General features: G+C 37.9%; 1 protein-coding gene across 1 annotated transcript in view; it reads right to left on the bottom strand.

The window, feature by feature from the left end:
* DOCK2 (dedicator of cytokinesis 2) overlaps positions 1–20,949 on the bottom strand; it is a gene marked incomplete at its 5' end in the record, with an annotated part of 219,255 nt that overhangs the window by 155,829 nt on the left and 42,477 nt on the right. Inside the window, 3 exons of the mRNA XM_082489775.1 lie at positions 6,185–6,291; positions 6,970–7,040; positions 17,697–17,805. Coding sequence (XP_082345901.1) covers positions 6,185–6,291; positions 6,970–7,040; positions 17,697–17,805 — 287 coding nt within the window. The remainder of the gene's footprint in view (positions 1–6,184; positions 6,292–6,969; positions 7,041–17,696; positions 17,806–20,949) is intronic.

Genomic DNA, 20,949 nt, shown 5'->3' with positions numbered 1-20,949 from the left:
AGGAAAACAATCACAGAAAATGAAAAAGACTTTGGCTTTAGAACTCGTATCAGTAGGAATACAACCTACAATTAGAAGAACAGTTAATATCAATAGGTCAATTGCAGTAATAATAATTGAAGTGAAAGATGCTTAATCAGAAATCAGTGTTCCTTCTACTTTTTTTAAAAAAAATTTTTTTTCTTAATGGCCTTGAAGGTAAAAACAATATGCTTTTTTCTAAATCTTTAACTGGGTTACATAAAAGAAAGAACAGAGACTTAATGCTCATTATATGCCACCATTTTAATTATAAAATTTTCTAAGTTGACCTTGACTTACACATATCTGAAATCACAACACAGATTTACACAAAGATCTTTAAAAAAGAATTTTAAAAAGAAAAACCAAACACCATATTCTTTGTGAAATGTAGGCATTATGTAACAAAACTTGCATTTCCTGCCAGATCATAACCCACATAACAAATTCAAACCTTTAGAAAAAAGAATTTAAAAGAACATGAAAGCGCAAGTCATTATCTTCCCCTTTTTTTTCAGATGGAGAAGTTAAAGAGCCTAGCAGGACAATCTTAGATTGCTGAAGCTGTAAAAAACCATAACATCACCAAACCCATTTGCATTCACTTCATGCTATATTATGCTATATTACAGTTCCCCTATTTTATTTGATTTTACTGGTTCTGCCTAAATTTAATATGACAGTATTTAAGATAATAATCTAATTGAAAAGATGCCACTGTTTAACCTGTATATAATTAATAACACACAAACAATAGTCATAGCACAGGAATGACCTATTGACAGTCTTCCTCAGCTGCACCTCAAAAATTTAGGACACATTTATATGTGCATTACTTATTAAGGAATAAATCTCGGATCTGACTCAAATCTTTACTCTTCTAGATCACCAACACACGAACTACCAATACTTTAGAAGCAGGGAAACAGAAGAATCAGACTATTTCACAGGTAGAACTCAGTAATGTACACATGAATGTTAGGAAACCAGTTTAATTATGGATGTGTGCAAGCACTTATCTTGTTCAAGCAATAGTACAATAGAAGGAGTTCTACAGTTAGGGAAAAAAAAAAAAAAAGAATTACTGTAGTCTCAGCATTTCTTCTGGCATCTGGCAAATTAACCCCTACTGCTAACATATGTCTCTTGCTGCTGTTCTTCCAAAATCAGCAAGTGGTTTGCATATGCTGAACATGCAGTAGTGAGCAGAGGACCTGCATTTTAAGCCAAGAGACTGCAACTCTATTCCCACCCCTGCCAGTGACCATCTGTGTGACCTACTTAGAGTTTATATTCTTTGGAGTAGATCTCACAGTGCTCAGCTACAGCACAAACTCCTAACCAGGAGTGGATCTCTAGAGAATACAATCAAAAGCAGCAGTGTGAATACATACACATTTTGTCATACGTTCAAGCATATTATATTCATTTCACACCAATAAAAAACTGATTTACAAATTTCAGCATAATGTCAGTGATTTAATTCATTGTCAACTCAGAATAAAAATCTAGCTCCAAATATTATAAGCTCAGAAACACTAACACAATAAAAATTGTGTGTAACCTGTAAACAGCTATGTCTTAATTTGGTGATGTCTCAGAATGGAGAGATGGTCAGGGAATTGTGACAATAGGTTTCCTACAAAAAGCCAGTAATGCATCAAAAGTAGCTTTAAATAGAAATGAAGCACTTTTAACAAAACTTTCTTTGGTATGTCCAACAGAGAATTTCACAAGAGGGCGAGAATAATCCATTACATCCCACTATACAAAGGGAAAGATATGACAGGAGACAGTTTCTTACATCATAAATGAGACTTTGAAATCCCATTAGGGGTGCTTACACAGGACAAGACAACCATTTCTTTCCCTCTGATATTTTTAGATAATGAATTATCAAGTGATCTTAAAGGAAAGTGTCAAAATAAGTTTAAGAAGATTTCTTGTCCTCTGATCAAGAAGGACATAATATTGTCTGAAGACAAAACTGGATAAATATCTGTGCATGAGCTCACACATCCTCTTAGAATGTTCCTAAATGTTATGATGAAAGCGCACAAGCAGCTGAAAGCATCAGTCTTCCTCCATTCAGCCACTCAAACACCTGAACTACCATAAACCCTCTAAGCTATATTATAGTTACAGAGTGTGAACAAGAAATCAATGCCTCAAAAAAACCTGTCAATATAATTTAAAGGCTTGTAAGAGTGCTGTAGCACTGGGAGGCTTTTGGAGATCAATTACAGTAGCAGTCAACAGAACCGTGCGTCCTATCTGACAAAAGCACTCTATTCCATGACAGTCTACTGTGAAAAAACTTTTGAATGCCTGGGAATACATACCAAATAAATTCAGCTTAACCTCAAGTTTCCCAACTTCAGGTTCATGTGTAACATTAAAAAAAAAAAAAAAAAAAAAGAATCTCACTGGCTTTTTTTTCTTATTTTTTGAAAACATATTTTGATGTTTTCACAAGTCTACTTCTTTAGAAAATGCTGTGAACATCAATGGGTAAAGGAAATGAAATACCAATATATGAAATCCAATTAAATTATAAAGACAATACCATTGGGAATGGAAGTAAATTAATCGAACTGGAACTGTAATGAAATACATGGAAAGAGACTAAATACTAAAGCCTGAAGGAAAAATGGATAATTTGAAACAGACACAAATTTGAAACAGACTTCATTGTGATTATCAATGCAGTTAAATATAATCCATATTCATGGCACAAAATAATACTACCTGTTCTAGATAAACATGAACTTTAGTTAATGATACTGTTGGCAATCTTACTTTAATTATCATACTGCATCCTATTTTGTGATACACTACATATGCTTTCATTCTTGTAAATTACCTTCCACCTCATTGCTTGGAGTAATAAATTGGGCATTGTTTATACACCCTACAAACACAGTTGGTTCTCTACTCAATTAATTTCAGAATCAATTGTATTTAATGTAGAACAAAAAAGCATCTTTAGAATTGTCTGTTTTAAACCATGGCAATGTATAAGAAACAGGACTTGTTTGCTATTTCCTGTGCACAATATTACAACAGCATAGTGCAGAAACTTCTTCATACTACTGTATCAGAGATACTTAATTGTGCATTGGCCCTTTCATATTCTTTGGTGCCTGCACTTAAATATGTTGCGGACTTCCCCCTATGGCAATTAAACCTGAAGGTTAAATCCAAGGAATATGAAAACAGAACATAAAGGCAAGTAATGATAAAATATCAGTTAGACAGAAAACACCCCGCGATTATCCCAGGGTTGATTTTCTGCCATTAGTAACGTAGGGGCAGATTGGGTGAAAGGAAAGTTATAAAGATCATCACCCAAAAGAGAAAATCTATGACTAAATGTCCAAACAGATACTCGAGTAACACCACTGAGGCGACAGTAACATTAATGAATATAGAAAAAGAAAACATATACCCTTTTTATAATTCACAACACATTCTGAGGTAGAAATTTTCCATGATATAACAGCTATACATTTCAAGACATCAGACAAGCTGCATTTACAAGCAAGCAGCAATCTATTATTATCTGCAAGCAGGAAAAGCTTTACAGAATGCTTTCCATTAACAGACTATAGCTAAAGCAAGGGCCTGTTAAATACATGAAATGAGCACCACACTAAGCAGACTATCATGGTAGCTTCTTTGGAATCCCAAAGCCCACTCTATGTATGCTTCACCTCTTCTGAAGCATACATAGATATAGAAGAAAGGAGCTGTGGGATGTACGCTAAAAGGAGTAAGATACAAGTCAATAGAACTTTGAAGCACACAGGTTATTGGATGCTCAACTACTTTCCTTCTGGATCTTTATTAGGGCTTTATTCCTTATTATACGAGCATGGGATCTGTTGTCCTGACCAACACTCCTGATATATGAACCAATAACAAATTTATTTTAATGAGACTAGTTTCTTTAAAGACAAATTATCAAACCATTGTCATTCCACAGCAGTACCTGCTCTAATTCTCTGTCTTCTAATATTCTGAAACAGAACAATATGAAGTTGAATTTTTCTTCTGGAAAAATAGTATTTGACTGGAGACTAAGGTATCACACTAAAAGCGTAAAAGTTAGCAAAAGGCAGATTAAAACAAGTAATATCCTTAGTACTATTAGAACTAGTATTACCCAGCTGCTTTAAGTCTCTAAATGTTCTTGCAAACAGCAAAGCAGTGGTTTTACCAGAGTTTAGGCTGGTATCTTATGTATCTACTGGTTGCACGAAAGATTGGTACTAATGCATACATACACAGACACACACAAAAAATAAGATAGTTAACTTCTCAATACTGAACACAGTCACTGACTGAATTCCAGTAAGGTGAAGAGTTCAAGAGCCTGCATTATTTTAACCCAAGAGTCCTTCAGTTTTGTGAGAGGATATTTTTCCTTGTGGTCTAAATGCTACTCACCCTAAGAAGCAGAGATAAAACTAAGACTGGCGTTTCTGATCTTAGAAGCAGCAGCAGTAAAAGCAACTGGTGATAGTGATATAATCAGACTGTACTTGTAACATAGGAATACAGTAAACTATCAGAAAAAATTGTGAATACAGAATTAGATCTGTTTGAAAATTAGCTAGCTGGATTTGCTCTTAATAGCTTGGATCAGTGTCTGCAGATACCCAAGCTACAGCTACTTATGTTCCACTGATTCAAGCAACCTTGAGTCTTACACATAGTTTAAAAAAAAAAATAAATAAATAATCACAGCTCATGACCATGAAGTTATTTACATAAATATAGGTTGAAATACTATCCAATATTATCTAATCTCGGGGCAATCCCAAGCACAAATACAGGCTTGGCAGGGAATGGCTGGAGAGCAGCCCTGAGGGTGGTAAGCCACAGGAACAGGTTGCCCAGAGAGGTTGTTGAGACCCCATCCCTGGAGGTGTTCAAGGCCAGGCTGGACGTGGCCTTGGGCAACCTGGTCTAGTAGGAAGTGTCCCTGCCCATGGCAGGGGGGTTGGAACTTGATGATCTTCAAGGTCCTTTCCAACCTAAACCGTTCTATGATTCTAAAAAATAAAATCAGCTATGTTATTTTCTTGATTGTGTCCAGGAAATCTATAATGGTCTCAAAACACAACAGACACAGCTAATCATTGTTACAGCTTGCAATATACATTTCCATCTCAACAGAATGCAACACAGGTCTTGAAATAAAGTTGAATTTTTATCTGTCCTAGCTAGTTAGAACTGCATCACTCCTCTGGCAACATAGAAGAATGAGACAAGCAGAGCAATCCCCTCTCACTCTACTCATGCTCAGTACTATTTGCTACCCACTGTTACACTAAGTTCCTAGAATCATTATCTGTAAAATGTCAGAAACTGAAATTCTGACAAAATGGACATCCACCTGAGCAGCTTGTGTGCTTTTCAAAGTTCTGGAGGTCTTCTAGACAGCAGTAAGATGCTGAGAGAGAAGCAAGCCATCCAGTCCACAAGAGAGGAGACAGAACACTTCAAATTGAAGATGAAGTCGACCATGTAAAACTGGGCTTCTCTGCTAGGACTCCTTCAGCAAAAATTCCCTTTCTGTGATAATATGAAGGAAAACTACACACAAGTCCGATAAAGACATTCCAGTACCACTTATCACTCCTGTTCTGAGACTGGAGAAAGACACTAAGTTGTGATAAAGGTTAAGAAATGTTGTAATTCCTATAAATGGTGACACTTAGTACAGCTCAGTATAGCTGCTGAGCTACACTACAGCACAACCAGACTTTAACTCTACCGAGGCAGAGGCCTTACGTAAGTGCATTCATAAGGCTTCACTTCATGTTCCTATTTCACTATAGAGCTTACAAATGGGTTGAAAGGATATATATAGCTCCATCCATCTAACCATTATATCACAGGAAAAAAAAAAAAAAAAAAAAACCACAAAACTGGTCCTCTGAGACCCAGCTGTTCTTTGTTCTAGGTTAGCAGTCACACTTTGCACAATAGCCATCTTGAAAGAAAGAGGCGAATCCTCTCCAGAGGTCAGACTTCTGGCATTCACACTCTCTCAGTACCAGTTTTACTCAATTTCAAATATGAATAGCACAAAACATAAATCAGTTAACATTTTCACACCTATTTATTTTAAGCCTTAAAGGCATTTTATATTTACCTTGTTTTTTAAAAAGGTTGCTGCGTACAATTTCCTTCATGGACTGCACTTTCTGCTTCTGTAGTTTCACTGGTGGAATGCAAGTGTAAAATTCATATAGTAGTTGGCTGCATGTAAAGGAAGTGTGTCATAAATACCATACAGATGAATTCATCATGTGTTAATAAAGACAAAAAGAGCAAAAGATCATATATTTCTAGACATTTCTTTCTTTTTAAGACTTAGATTTATTTATCAGATCACAAACATTGACAAGAGATCAGTAGCAGGTTAGAAAGAAAACTTTCAAGAGAAACAAGATGAGAATAAACTAGATTTTGGCCACGTTTACAAATTTTTATTACTTTCCATTGTTTTCAATGGAATAAATATATTTGTGTGTGTGCTTGAGGTAATTTATCTTTGTCTGAAAAACACAGAAAAATCTTATTTAAACTACAAAAATCAGATTTGGTTTTCTGGAATGGGGTTTATTCAAGGGAGGGGTAAGGAGAGAGGAAGAGGAGAAGAAAAAAAAAGAAAAAAGACAGATTGTCCAACTTGCTTATTTTATTCACCAAGTTACTGCTTAAGTGTTGGGCCACCATAATGAATTCTGTCATTAATGTAAGTCAGGTGAGAGGTCTCTTTTGAAAACATATGCCCAGAGGTCCACCACTGTCTTGATCCGACAAACTGGTGTAGCACTGTTGACTTAAACTGATCAATAAGAACTGATTGTTGACAGCAGCAATACATTGTATACTCCATGTGATACACCTACTAAATGTTCAAAAGCAGCTCACCTCAATAGCTTGGCATCAAACACCATTTCAACATCATGAAGAACCGATGGTATGTACTTCAAGGCAGCAACCTGAATTGATACACAGATAGTGTTAATTTTGAATGTTTATCTGCATATACAGCATACAAACGATACAGAGCACACCACTGAAACAGAGGCACACAAAACAAACAATGATAAATTTGGACTTCTTTCCTCAGACTGAAATTTTACACCATATTTGAATATTAACTTCAAAGAGTACTAGTCACACTGAGGGCTCTTACGCTGAGGATATGCGGAGGAGCTTAAATACAATAGTACCAAGTCGAGTTCTAGACCACTGGAACAACTAAGAACATCTTTGTAGATCATATTCTCTTAGTAGACCACTAAGACTGTCATTATAATATGAAAATGTAAACCAAGCGCTGATCAAAGCAAGAGCTCTTTGATCATACTTTGTATCGATTCCATCCCAGCAATGTGCCATGCAGGAAGCAGAAGTCAGGCTAACACTCATTTATCCACCCCAAACCTACACTTTCTGGAACAGATGAAATGGAGCACATCTCCCTAACAAACCATCTGCAGCTAAGCTACCTGATGGTTTATCTTATCCTGTCAATTTCTGAGGTATATTTTGACAGTGTAGTGGAATAATCAAACCTGAAAAGATGACAAGGGTAAGAAAAAGACATGTTAATATTCTTACATGGACAAGAATAATTAAGCAGGTAATTTTCAGGCTCAAAATCATCACTAACATTTAAGGCTAGCATCCTTAAAGACTAACTTGCAGTAAGTACTCTGTGTCCTGAAGTTCCTCTGTAGGTTGAAAGTATTTAGCCTCTATAATACCTGTTGAAGCACACATGGTGAAAAAACTTGCAATAAAAATCAAATATATTAAACATATTTAAGACTTGCTGGGCCACTGTCCACTCATTTCTCTACTTATGCATTAGATCTTAAGAGCTGCCTACAATGATCTTCATATTCACAAAGTGATTTATCTTTCCACTAACAAGCTTGTATTTCTCAAATACTTTACATATCCAAAAGGATATGCCATACTTCTTGTCTGAGAGCTGTAATGAATCCCAAGCAAAAATAGATTCTGTGGTTTTAAAAGTATTTTTGGTAGAGTGCTAAATTTGTCAAAATGTAGAACCTGACCCCATTGATATAGATCTGAAGCAGGACATCAGTTTCTTCCTTCCCTCCCATCTTCCTATTTCAATAGGTCACCTACAGCAGGTCCTTTTCATGGAAGTTCAAATCTGCATAAAGATGCTGTGCAATCACTGATTGCCAAAAGAAACATCTAGGAATACTTATTTGTCTAAAAAAATTATCTGTTTTCTCTGTTCTTATTTCAGATGAAAAACAGAATGTCTTCTTGCCAAACACTTTTGCCTATCTAAAAATTTGACCACAGCATCAATTTTTGGTTATTGTGAAAGCTGTAGGTAATCTCTGCTGCCATAATGAATTTACCACTGAAGAAAATAGATTTAATCTATTACATTTACATGCTGATACAAATCCAACCATAGTAAAGAGAACCAATTTATATTCACTAACCTCTTCTTGGTCCAGATGATGAGAATTACAAAAGTAATAACAGCTTTACTTCATTGTGCAATTTTATGGTGTAAATTTCTACTAACATTTTGCTGAAAACAAAGTTACAGTAATTTGAAGTCTTCTATTAGTGTTATAGTTCTATTTTTGATAATAGGTCTGTTCCACCCATGATACAGAATCACAGAATAATCAGGGTTGGAAGGGACCTCTGGAGATCATCTAGTTCAACCCCCTGCCAGAGCAGGGTCACCTACAGCAGTTGCACAGGACGGCGTCCAGGTAGGTTTGGAATGTCTCCAGAGTGGGTGACTCCACAACATCTCTGGGCAGCCTGTGCCAGTGCTCTGCTACCCTCAAAGTAAAGAAGTTCCTCCTCATGTTAAGATGAAACTTCCTATGTTCAAGTTTGTGCCCGTTACCTCTTGTTCTGTCACTGGGCACCACTGAAGAAAGACTGTTCCTGTCACCCTGGCACCCTCCCTTTAAGTATTTGTAAGTATTGATAAGATCCCCCCCTCAGTCTTCTTTTTTCTAGACTAAAAAGACCCAAGTCCCTCAGCCTTTCCTCATAAGAAAGATGCTCCAGTCCCCTCATCACCTTTGTAGCCCTTTGCTGGACCCTCTCCAGCAGATCCCTGTCCTTCTTGAGCTGGGGAGCCCAGAACTGGACACAGTACTCCAGATGTGGCCTCACCAGGGCAGAGCACAGGGGGAGGATGACCTCCCTCGACCTGCTGGCCACACTCTTCTTGATGCACCCCAGGAGGCCATTCACCTTCTTGGCCACAAGGGCACATTGCTGGCTCGTGGGCATCCTCTTGGCCACCAGGACTCCCAGGTCCCTTTCCACAGAGCTGCTCTCCAGGAGGTCAGCCCCCAACCTGTACTGCTGCATGGGGTTATTCCTCCCCAGATGCAGTACCCTACATTTACCCTTGTTGAATTTCATAAGGTTTCTCTCTGCCCAACCCTCCAGACTGTCCAGGTCTCGCTGTATGGCAGCACAGCCTTCCAGCGTGTCAGCCACCCCTCCCAGTTTTGTGTCATCAGCAAACTTGCTGATGATACACTCTATCCCTTCATCCAGGTCATTGATGAATAATATATTGAACAGACATACATCCTAGGTTAGTAAAAAATTAAAACAAATCCCAAAACTAGGCATTACACAAATGCTTACCATCTTCAAGGTAACATAGTGTATGCTACAGGACTGATTAAAGTTACCCAAAAAATGCATGCTGAAATTGCACAATTTCTTTTCACTCAGAATAGCGCAATATACTGCCCACCTCAAAAAGAGGAGTAACTCTTGCTTTGTCATTTGTTTATAGGCACTGTAACAGAAGAGTAAAGATGACGCTTTCTGTTTTACACTGGCAAAGCACAAAGCCCAAATTAATTTTTAAAAGCCTGAACAGAAATATGTTTCCACTACCCCCTGAAGTCTGTACATATTTTAAACTACAATAAGAGATAAACTGAATTAACTACACGCAAATGTGATTTTTAATTATGAACTACTGCTACACACAATAGGAAGTCTAAAAAGACTGTAGACCTGGAACCAATGGAACACAATTCTTGACTACCTATGTCTCTTGAATTCAGCATAAGGTAATTTAAGTTATAAAAGGGTAAAAAAAAAATTATTTAAACCTAGAGAAAGCTATTAATTCCAAAAATTATCAGAGAGTGTTCTACACTAGGCAAGCATAAGTAGTCAAGACACAGGCCTAGCATTGTTTGTAAGTGAAAACACTCCAGGTTTTACAGTTATATTCTTTCAAAATAATACTATAAAATCAGGTTCCATCTCTCACACTGGGTTTCAGAAACCACTGCTGTGAACTGATTTGATAGTTTCTACAAAGGAACAGCAGAAGTCAATGATTGCAGCATGACAGAGTAAAAAGCTACACCTTGCTAACAAACACATATGGCTGTATGTCACAAGTGATTCTCCTGTTTTAACCACTACGCTAAATGCTTCTCTCCTGTAGAAGAAACTCAAGAGGAAGTTTGCAAGTAAAGTCCCAAAAGACTTCTTGAATCCAAGTCTTCGTCCTACATAAACCTACACAACAACAACAACAAAAATAATCTACAGAACTGCCTGGAGTCCACAAAAATTCACAGGACCAATTCTCCCAACAGCAGAAGACCTACCAAGAGCTGTAACTGAAGCATAAAACAAGAACTGGAAAAAAGTGCTGATATTCCATGGGAATGCTACATCAACTGAGTGCTCCATCTGATGCAAAGCCACACTGGTCTGGATTTTTATAAAATGGAGTAAACAGAGTACGAATTCATATGCCTGCTATCCTTTTAAAAAAGGACAGTTGTAATTTCTTGTACCACTTTCATCCCTTTCCTAATGCAAGAAAAAAAAAAAGGGGGGTAAGCAGTGCTGAAATTACATAAGACCAGAAATAATACCTAATTTTTGTTTCTTTTGCAGTGACTTCTAACTCAACATATAGAATCTATCAGAACCATATTGCAAGAAGTCAACAAGTCACTGAATATGCCACACAACATATAAAAATCTCAGGAAATGCAAATTCTAATAGTTTGTTGGAGGTTTTTTCAACTCCTTTTCAAACAACAGGAAAATCATTTGAACTATCACACAAACATTAGTCTAAGCAAAACCTTTATGACAAGCATTGCTAATGCATAAATTGAACATTTGAAATACATATGAGTCGCCCCAAAGCGACCCAAAGTATTTCAGCTTGTTCAGGACAATAAATTTACGTACATGAATACAAGAAAACAGCTGTGATAGAGTGCAGTAAGACATACAACATAAAAGTAGAGCCTACTCAAATATTTCTATTGAGAGGAAGTGTAAGGAACATGGCAAGGCCAACAGGAAACCGAGAAGCACATCAAACCGCAGTCAGCAGTGGGAGAATATTAGCATGAATACACAGTTGAAATTGCAAAGACCAAGGAAGAAGTATTATTCTTTTTAGTTATGAACTTGAAATTTTAATGTGTTGATGGTTTGAAAAACTTTTGGTTTTGTCACTAAGTGAGCTGTCTACTGTTTCCTCAATAGCTATCAACATCACAGTGCTTCTATACTGAAACTTTCAAAGACAAAACAGCCAGTCGGGAAGAGGCTTAGAATGAAGCCTATCTACACTCAATACATCTCTGTATCTCTAAACATCAAGCTCCTTGTTAAAAACTTAGTGTCTTCTTTATTGGGGATAGGGAGGTTAAAGACAATCAGAGCACAGCTTGCTTTGGCTCTCATTTAGAGTTTTTAAACACGATAAAGCTATCATTTTATTTCTATGAGCTTCCACTGTACTAGCCAATTTTTAAAACAAACAAACAAAAAAAAGAGATAACTATTCAGGTCATTCAGGTCTTGATTCAAAAAGAAGGATTTTTTTTAGTGTGCAGCAAGGGTGTATACAGTATTTCAAAGTGACTTGATGTTGGCTTAAGATGCCTTCAGATAAAGTCATTCCTCTGCAGGTCTCATCCCCACATTCATCACAACCCTGGAAGGTCAAAGGAGTGGTTAAAAGCTGTGGCCACTGCAACAAAGAGAGTGTCTTCTACTCATCTTAGCCATTATTAGCTCCTTGAAATAGGCTGGGGAAAAAAGTTATTTTATTAAAAAAAAAAAAAAAGACTGCAAAACACTAGGGCTATTTAAAACACCTGTATAAATACCTGTTGCAGGCTAGAAACTCATCCTAGCCCCAGTTTTACTTCAGCAATGTGTTGTTCCTTGCTCTTCACACAACAAAAATTATATGAAGATATCATACAATAGCAGCATCCAAATTTCATTTTACACCAATTCACTTAGTGTGAAAGATATTTGATAAAGAATAGCACCATCAGTGGCCACAAAATATTTCAAGCAGTACTCCACTGACACTTGGTTGTTTGCTGTCATCTGCCTTCCCACGTATTCCCTATTCTGCACTTGTATGAGGAATGAAATGGGAAGGATAAAGCTACCATTTCTCTGCAGATCTGTAGTACCAACTGAAGTACAATAACAAGCATATCCCTTGCATTCTTTTCAACTCCCAAGTTTCATTTGCAATAATTGCTTCAAATGATGCACTATGGACGCAATTGAGCACTGCCCTTAATGAAGTCATAAAAATCTCCCAGTAAGCACTACAAGATGTTATGCATTCTTAAGACCTTAGAGATTACTTTTTTAAGCGGGATACAGATAAACACACAGCATTGCAGAAAATTATTTCTTACATACACAATATACTGTTAAATTTGTTTTAACCTTTACTCCTGACCAAGCTTATTTTCTTCGTTGCCCTCTTTTGCAATATTTACATTATGCATATTCATGAAATTCAAGTACCCATGAGATGAAAAGAACATTCTAAGAAATCATCGATGCTCTGTTTCTTAGTCTAATTTTATTTGCCATCAAGGCAACTTTAACAAGTTACTATGCCATTCCCTATTGTACACCACAATCACTGTCTGTACCTTTCTAGACTTATTCTCTCATAAGCAATCTATGCATCTGTGTAGTCTTAAGTTCTTAGAATCTACTGCAGCAGTATGGATGGGTCAAAAATGCGTAGGAAAGAGTGAGAAGGAAGGTAGCATCTTCATATTACATTATTTTCATATTTTTCAATGCCACAGACAATTTCTTCTTCCTATGTTTCCATGACCTTGAAAACATGTCATATGAGGTTTCTGAAAACATGGATAGAATAGGGAGTACTAATTTCTAAAATGAGTGCCTAGGAGCAAGCTGGGTATAGCTGACATTTGCAACAGACAAGACCACCTGTAGGTCAAATGTGATGTGTCAATTGGGGGACAGAACAGTTTTTGGAAAAGAAGCTGTGGTTTGATTTGTAATTTAAGATTGAGAGCACAAGCTTGACAATGAAAGGGCACTTGCAGACTACAAATCAGACATCAACAGTATGACCTTATAAAAACATATAATCTGAGATTTTACAATAATTAATCAGATTTTAATCCCCAAAAATATATGTTGATTTACACAGACACAAAACATATCTGCAGAAAAATGTTTTTTTCCCTGAGAGCTAAAAGAAAGGAAAGAAAGCACTAACACCTCCCTACTCCCCCTTACCCCCAGATTCTCCCTTGACCAAACTATTTGCAGGTGCTGGAAATTTATTTCCAAGTTTCCAGGTGTCAAGAAGTCTATCCTCAGAAATACGGACTTCAGGAAAAACTGTCCCTAAAACTACAAAAATTCATCTGCAATGGCAAGTGATAAATGAAACAGAGCTGTAACATCATCCCTGCCAAAATAAATGAAAAAAGGTATAAGTCTAATATCTAGGAAGATCAATGCCATCACTAGTAAGTCAGTATCAGTTCTGAAATGATTGTTTTAAATAATTACAAGAAAAATCTGTGAAAAGTCTTAAAAGGAGGAACCCTTACCCTGCACATACACACTGTAACGTGTACTAGTGAATTTATTCCAGTCTCGCCTGCAAGGGGCAGTCTCTTTACAAATAACATTCCAAGACCAGAAACAGGTCACTCTCCAGTTAGTATGGTTTCTTTCAAACATCAGCAAAATGAGGATATTGTAATTATAATCCCAATTGTAGTAAAATGACTTCACGCAATGCTGAAGTAGAGAAGCATTTTGTCTGTATCTTTAAACAAAAGAGGTAACTTCACCGATTGCTGAATTAAAAAAAAAAAAAGGTCATCTTTGGATATACATGTAAATTTTCAGTTTACCAACAATAAATTAACAATTCAGTCTTCAGCTCTTCAAGGCTTATATAAACAGTCCTGCAAAACAGAACCAGATATCTACCCTTCTCAAAGCTCAGGCAGTAAAATAAGTCAGAGCATCTATCCATTTCTGCCAGCTTTAGAACAAGAGATCGAAAAGCTTGATTTTTAACTTTTTGTATACTTACACAGATTGGGAAGTAAGATTATACTCAGAAGATAAAGTTAAATTGAAACAATAAATTGCTGCTGGCACTGACTAGGCTGTTTCATATGATATGTAATTTTATAAACAATCTTTTCCTGACTGAATTAATATTCAACACAAGTCTGCATATGATTGCTATCAGTAGAAATGACTGGGAAATTAATACTCACTAAACTACTGAGTTCCAAGTTTAAAACAAAAAATTAGCAGAGGCCAACAGACATTTCAGGTTTCAAACTACTACTATAAATCTTCTAAAGCTAAACCTTGTAGATATTTGGACAACCAAGGGTGAAAAATAAGAGCTAAGAATTCACATTCTGAGGCTCTGCAAACTAATTCATTTTAAGTTTTAATATCCTGAGAAACCCAATTACTTTAACTTTCTTCAGGGCTCCTAAAACTTTCTTCTCTGATATCTTCATAGTGTAATCCACTTCAACTCATTCAAATGATCCTATCAATCTATGTTCCACTTTAAGTCATATCAATGATAATTTCAAATGTGACAGATTTAAGGCTGTTTCGATATTCTGATTATTTGTCTATTTTTCCTATAGACACTGTGAACTTTCCTCTCTGGGTATGCAAAGTATAACATCTGTGGAGTGCTATACTGTGTGTTTATAATATCTCTGAATAACCACCTGTCCCTTACCCTGCAAAGTTAACTTTAAACTACTACATCATCTACCACTGTCATCCCAAAACTTAATATGGGGGGTGGGGGGAGGGAAATTAGTGTTTGTTTTAGGCAGAGAGGCAGACTTATGAATTTACTTCTACCCCTTTCTGTTCCATCTCACCCAATACAGAAGTTATCTCCATTTTTCTGGCCTGTTATGGACAACTTATAGCCATCTACCAGTCTCAAGTATAATTTAAGTCTCCTCCAAATAGGCACAGGAAAACATACTGTCCATTGTGAAAGCTACCATGACTGACATGGCTATGGAGTTTATGATGGAGTGACATTTTTTTGATTTTATTTTTTTCTCCCCAGTAAACTTATTTCTAGCAGCAGGAACTAAACTACAGTGGGACGTTTCTCATTCCATGCCTCTCCTACTGGCATTTTATAATTTTAATGCAGTAGTTTTTACTTACTGTACATCAAGCAACCTCTTGGAGATTTTTATGCTCTTCAGGAGAGGGATGTCATGTCACTCCCTACCTTAATCTCAAAATAGTTGTGTAGGATTGTGCATCTGTGTTTCCTCTAATGACCAGTGTAGACTCCTCTTGAGAGTGACAAGAAATAGTTGTAGAAGACTGTTTTGCTTGCTTAACTGATGCTGGGACGCATTAATGGGTTTGCAAATGGCAATGCTGACTCTGAAACAGCTGTACGTTTGCAGTATGTTTCTTTTAGAATCATGTCTGTATGAGTTATCAGTAGTAGGGACAACAGCAAAGTTATGATATAAACCAGTATCTCAGATCTGCCATGAAATGTTTCAGCTAAAAAGAAACCTTACAGTAGCTGGTGCAGGTTTAGATACTTAAAAGCCCACTACTGCATCATGGTTATTAATAAATAACAAAAATAAACACTGACAGCACTCATTAGAAAACCAAAATACCCATGTTTAAGATGGCACTGAGCAAAGCGTAACTGTTAAATAGCTAGTCATATCTTTAAAACATGTTTACATGCTCATTAAAATTAGCACAGACTTCTTTTGTTTAGTCAGAGAAATGCAGTTTTATTTTCAAGGTTCTGCTATTTCTTAAGAGTGCCAGCAATGATACAGTGTATTTTTGCTAAACAGGTGTAATATTAAGACCTAGCACCAAATATGGGATCACAGTAAGCACAATCAACATTCATCAGTACATGCAATGTCATACTGCCATTAATGTTACAATACCATCTGGTTTTAAGCACACCCATCAGCAGTTTTAGAGTCAGCATTGCCATTTGCAAACCCATTAATGCGTCCCAGCATCAGTTAAGCAAGCAAAACAGTCTTCTACAACTACTTCTTGTCACTCTCAAGAGGGGACGACCCTGCTCATTAGAGGAAACACAGATGCACAATCCCACACAAGCAGTTTGAGATTAAGGTAGGGAGGCACGCAGTGACATGATATCCCTCTCCTGAAGAGCACAAAAGCCTCCGAGATCTATTTGTTAGTTAACATAGTAATACAGTAGAAGTACCACAAGAACAAACATTATTATATGAACTATCTCTTTCAGTATTACTTTATAGTAAAGACTTTTTTTCTCCTGCTTCTGATGCAGTGTCTTTCCCAGGAAGGTCTCTACAGAGTTGTCAAATAACAACAGAGTATCTGAATGGTTTTCAAATGCACTTAGAACATTATTATAATCCTGGTATTATATAATCAAAGTAATATATAGGGTTTTTAGCTCTTTTGCAGTGGCTCGTTAACACTCCATGCAAAGTGTCAGTACAAATCTCAAGATCAGCCACCTGAGGATTTATTCAAGACAGAATTTTTCACTGGTTTCCACTTCTAGTAGAAGTCATAGCAAAAGGAACTAAAACACCAAACCAGAGGAAAAGCCAAGCCAAATAAACACAATCAGTTCATAATAAGGAATGTATGAAGCTTCAATACTGCAGTTGCCTAATAAAATCTTCTGCTTCCCACTTTACAGGAAGCATTGACGGCTTTCTACTTTAATACAGAACTACATACCAATTATTTGATATTAATGATCTTAATAGCTCCTTCTTTTCTAGTTTTCTTAAAACAGACTCCAAAGTGTTAGAATGACTAACATTGACATGAAAGGGAAACCTTAACCCTATGTTCAGTTGTTTAAATAATGTACCTCCAAAAGGCTCATACTATCAAGTTTACTTTTCAAACTAAGATGGTGGAATCCCTGTTTAGCATTATCTGAAGGAACTCAAGAATGAAACATTCAGCTCCCACTGAAGGCTTTGCTTCATTAGATTCCTTGAAAGATTCCAGTATCTTTACATTGGTTCTTTCACTCCCTAAATTCGCAACATTATATAAATGTATCTTCTCCTGATCTTTTCAACAGAGGCTTCAACTTTATTACACAACTTCGTCTCCCAATAAAGGGGGATTGGGAAAGAAACACAAATAAGTTTCCTAAGAGTGTCTTTTCCACAATTTAGAAAGAGCAAAACCAAAAAACGCACAAACCAAAACCATATGAGAAAAAAAAATCATCAACTTATTTCCAAGCACACACCAACCTGCAACAAAATGGCAGTTTTATGTTGGCTTTTCATCAAGTTGTTGATGGATTCAAAGAGTCTCCTCATAGATTCTTCAAATTCTGTTTGTTCTTTGCCTTCGTATAATCTGTTGAGAGATGTATTGGGTTATCCTTTCAGAATCAGAAAGTTTCATAGTTCCAAATGTACCAGATTTGTTACCTTAAAAATTTATATGTTGCTCCAACATTACATACGTAGATATTTCACCAATGAGTTATATCTGCTGTTCACTGTACTGAGTAGAAACTCTTCAGCTTGAGCACAACATTAAGTGTTCAATTTTTTTAAAAGCCTCTAAAGAATGATGCCTCCCAGATTTGAGCTTATAAAAAGTCATCTCACTTTCAAAATTACTTATATGCAAAAAAACCTTTGTGGTTTCTTTCCCCGACAACTGAGCTATTCAAGGATATTTTTCACATATTATCACTGTTTCTTTCTTCTTGTTTATTGCCACTTCTTCAAATAGCTATTTTTACCGTCCCCAGTAACCAGTCTGCTTTTTGAATAAAGTCTCTACTTGATGCTTTAAAAGTTAAAAAGTGCATTTAAATTAAACTCACTCCATTATTTCTTCATTCTCTGTCCTAAAGTTTGAATCTTTCAGATTCTCTCTCCTGTATTGTTCATACAATTAATACCAAGTACTGCTTACATAAACAGTAAACCCACTAGCATCACGTTAAATTAGTTACCTGAAACAGCTGTCAAAAGTCAAAGGAAAACAAGCAAGAAAAAAGCCAAGGCAGCAAGAGAAGCCTGAAATGTGTGCAGGGTACTGTGAACTAAATGCTGCACCTCTGAGGTACTGCCTTCTCTATCAGGAGAGAAAATCCCTCTTTTTAAAATCATGTATTCCAGCTTCATGTGCTTTTTCTTTTCCACTTGAAACTGAAGTCATAGAATCATAGAATTAGTGAGGTTGGAAGGGACCTTTAAGATCATCAAGTCCAACCATTAACCTACCCTGATTAAAACACCACCACTTCTAAACCATGTCCCTAAGCACCTCATCTACCCTTTTCTTAAACACCTCCAGGGATGGTGAATCCACCACCTCTCTGGGCAGCCTATTCCAATGTTTAATAACCCTTTCAGTGAAAAAATGCTTCCTAATATCCAATCTAAACCTGCCCCGACATAACTTGAACCCCTTTCCTCTCCTCCTATCACTTGTCACCAGGGAGAAGAGGTCAGCTCCCATCTCTCTAAAACCTCCTTTCAGGTAGTTGTAGAGGGTAATAAGGTCTCCCCTCAGCCTCCTCTTCTCCAGGCTAAACAACCCCACTTCCCTCAGTCGTTCCTCATAAGGTTTGTCCTCCAGACCCTTCACCAGCTTTGTATCCCTTCTCTGGACACGCTCCAACACCTCAATGTCCTTCTTGTAGTGAGGGGCCCAAAACTGAACACAGTACTCGAGGTGAGGCCTCACCAGTGCCGAGTACAGGGGGATGATCGCTTCCCTAGTCCGGCTCACCACACTATTCCTGATGCAGGCCAGGATGGTGTTGGCCTTCTTGGCTGCCTGGGCACACTGCTGGCTCATGCTCAGCCGGCTGGCCACCAACCCCCCAGGTCCTTTTCTGCCAGGCAGCTTTCGAGCCACTCCGCCCCCAGTCTGTAGCGCTGCATGGGGTTGTTGCGACCCAAGTGCAGGACCCGACACTTGGCCTTGTTGAACCTCATACCATTGGCCTCAGCCCATCTGTCCAGCCTGTCCAGATCCCTCTGCAGAGCCAATCTACCCTCAAGCAGATCAACATGCCCCCCTAGTTTAGTGTCGTCTGCGAACTTACTGAGAGTGCATTCGATCCCCTCATCCAGATCATTGATAAAGATATTAAAGAGAACGGGCCCCAGCACCAATCCCTGGGGGACACCACTCGTGACTGGACACCAACTGGATTTAACTCCATTTACCACCACTCTCTGGGTACGGCCATCCAGCCAGTTTTTTACCCAGCGAAGAGTATACCTGTCCAGGCCATGAGCAGCCAGTTTCTCCAGGAGAATGCTATGGGAAACGGTGTCAAAAGCCTTGCAAAAATCCAGGTAGATAACATCCACAGCTTTTCCCTCGTCCACTAAGTGGGTCACCTTGTCATAGAAGGAGATCAGGTTTGACAGGCATGACCTGCCTTTCACAAACCCATGCTGACTGGGCCTGATCACCCTGTTCTCTTGCATGTGCCGTATGATGGCACTGAGGATGATCTGCTCCATGACCTTCCCAGGCACCGATGTCAGACTGACTGGCCTGTAGTTCCCTGGATCCTCCTTCCAGCCCTTCTTATGGATGGGTGTCACATTTGCCAACCTCTAGTCAGCTGGGACCTCCCCGGTTATCCAGGACTGTTCATAAATGATGCACAGTGGCCTGGTGAGCACTTCCGCCAGCTCCTTCAGTACCCTTGGATGGATCCCATCCGGCCCCATACATTTGTGCACCTCCAGGTGCTGAAGCAGGTCCCTCACCATTTCCCTTTGGATTACAGGGGCTTCATTCTGCTCCCCATCCCTGTATTCTAGCTCAGGGGTCGGGGAACTCAAGGAACAACTGGTCCTACTGCTGAAGACTGAGGGAAAGACGGCATTAAGTACCTCAGCCTTTTCCTCATCCTTGGTTACTACGTTACCGGCCCCATCTACTAGAGGACAGATATTATCCTTGGTCCTCTTTTTATTGCTAATATATTTATAGAAACTTTTTTTGTTGTCCTTGACAACAGAAGCCAGGTTTAGCTCTAGCTGAGCTTTGGCCCTTCTGATTTTTTCCCTACATTGCTTCACTACCTCTTTGTAGTCCTCCTGAACGGCCTGCCCTTCCTTCCAAAGGCCGTATATCCTCTTTTTTTCCCTAAGTCCTTACGAGAATTAAAGGCAAATTAAAAGCTTTGTCTACAGCAACAAAAAAATCAAAACTGCTATTTGTACAGTGACTGGCAAGAAGCTTTGAGGAGAAGAAAACACTGAGAGGTACACTATTTAGGCCCACGGCCTCTGCACTGTTTACGTCAATGCTTGTCAGTGAGACTTAAGTCGGTTATTGGAACGGAACCCCAAGATCCAAAACACTATCTGGATGGAAAAAAATTATATATACATGTATACAACATACATGAGGTCCGCCCCTACTGACATGTGACAGCTGTATAAAAAATGCATACCAGAAAATCTCAGATGTGAAAGGCATCTGGAACCAAGTAAGTTTTAGTACAACCACACTTAC

Source organism: Vanellus vanellus (genome assembly GCF_965231255.1).
Source record: "Vanellus vanellus genome assembly, chromosome: 13".
In the NCBI taxonomy this organism is placed as follows: Eukaryota; Metazoa; Chordata; class Aves; order Charadriiformes; family Charadriidae; genus Vanellus; species Vanellus vanellus.
This window is presented reverse-complemented; position numbering and strand designations above follow the sequence as displayed.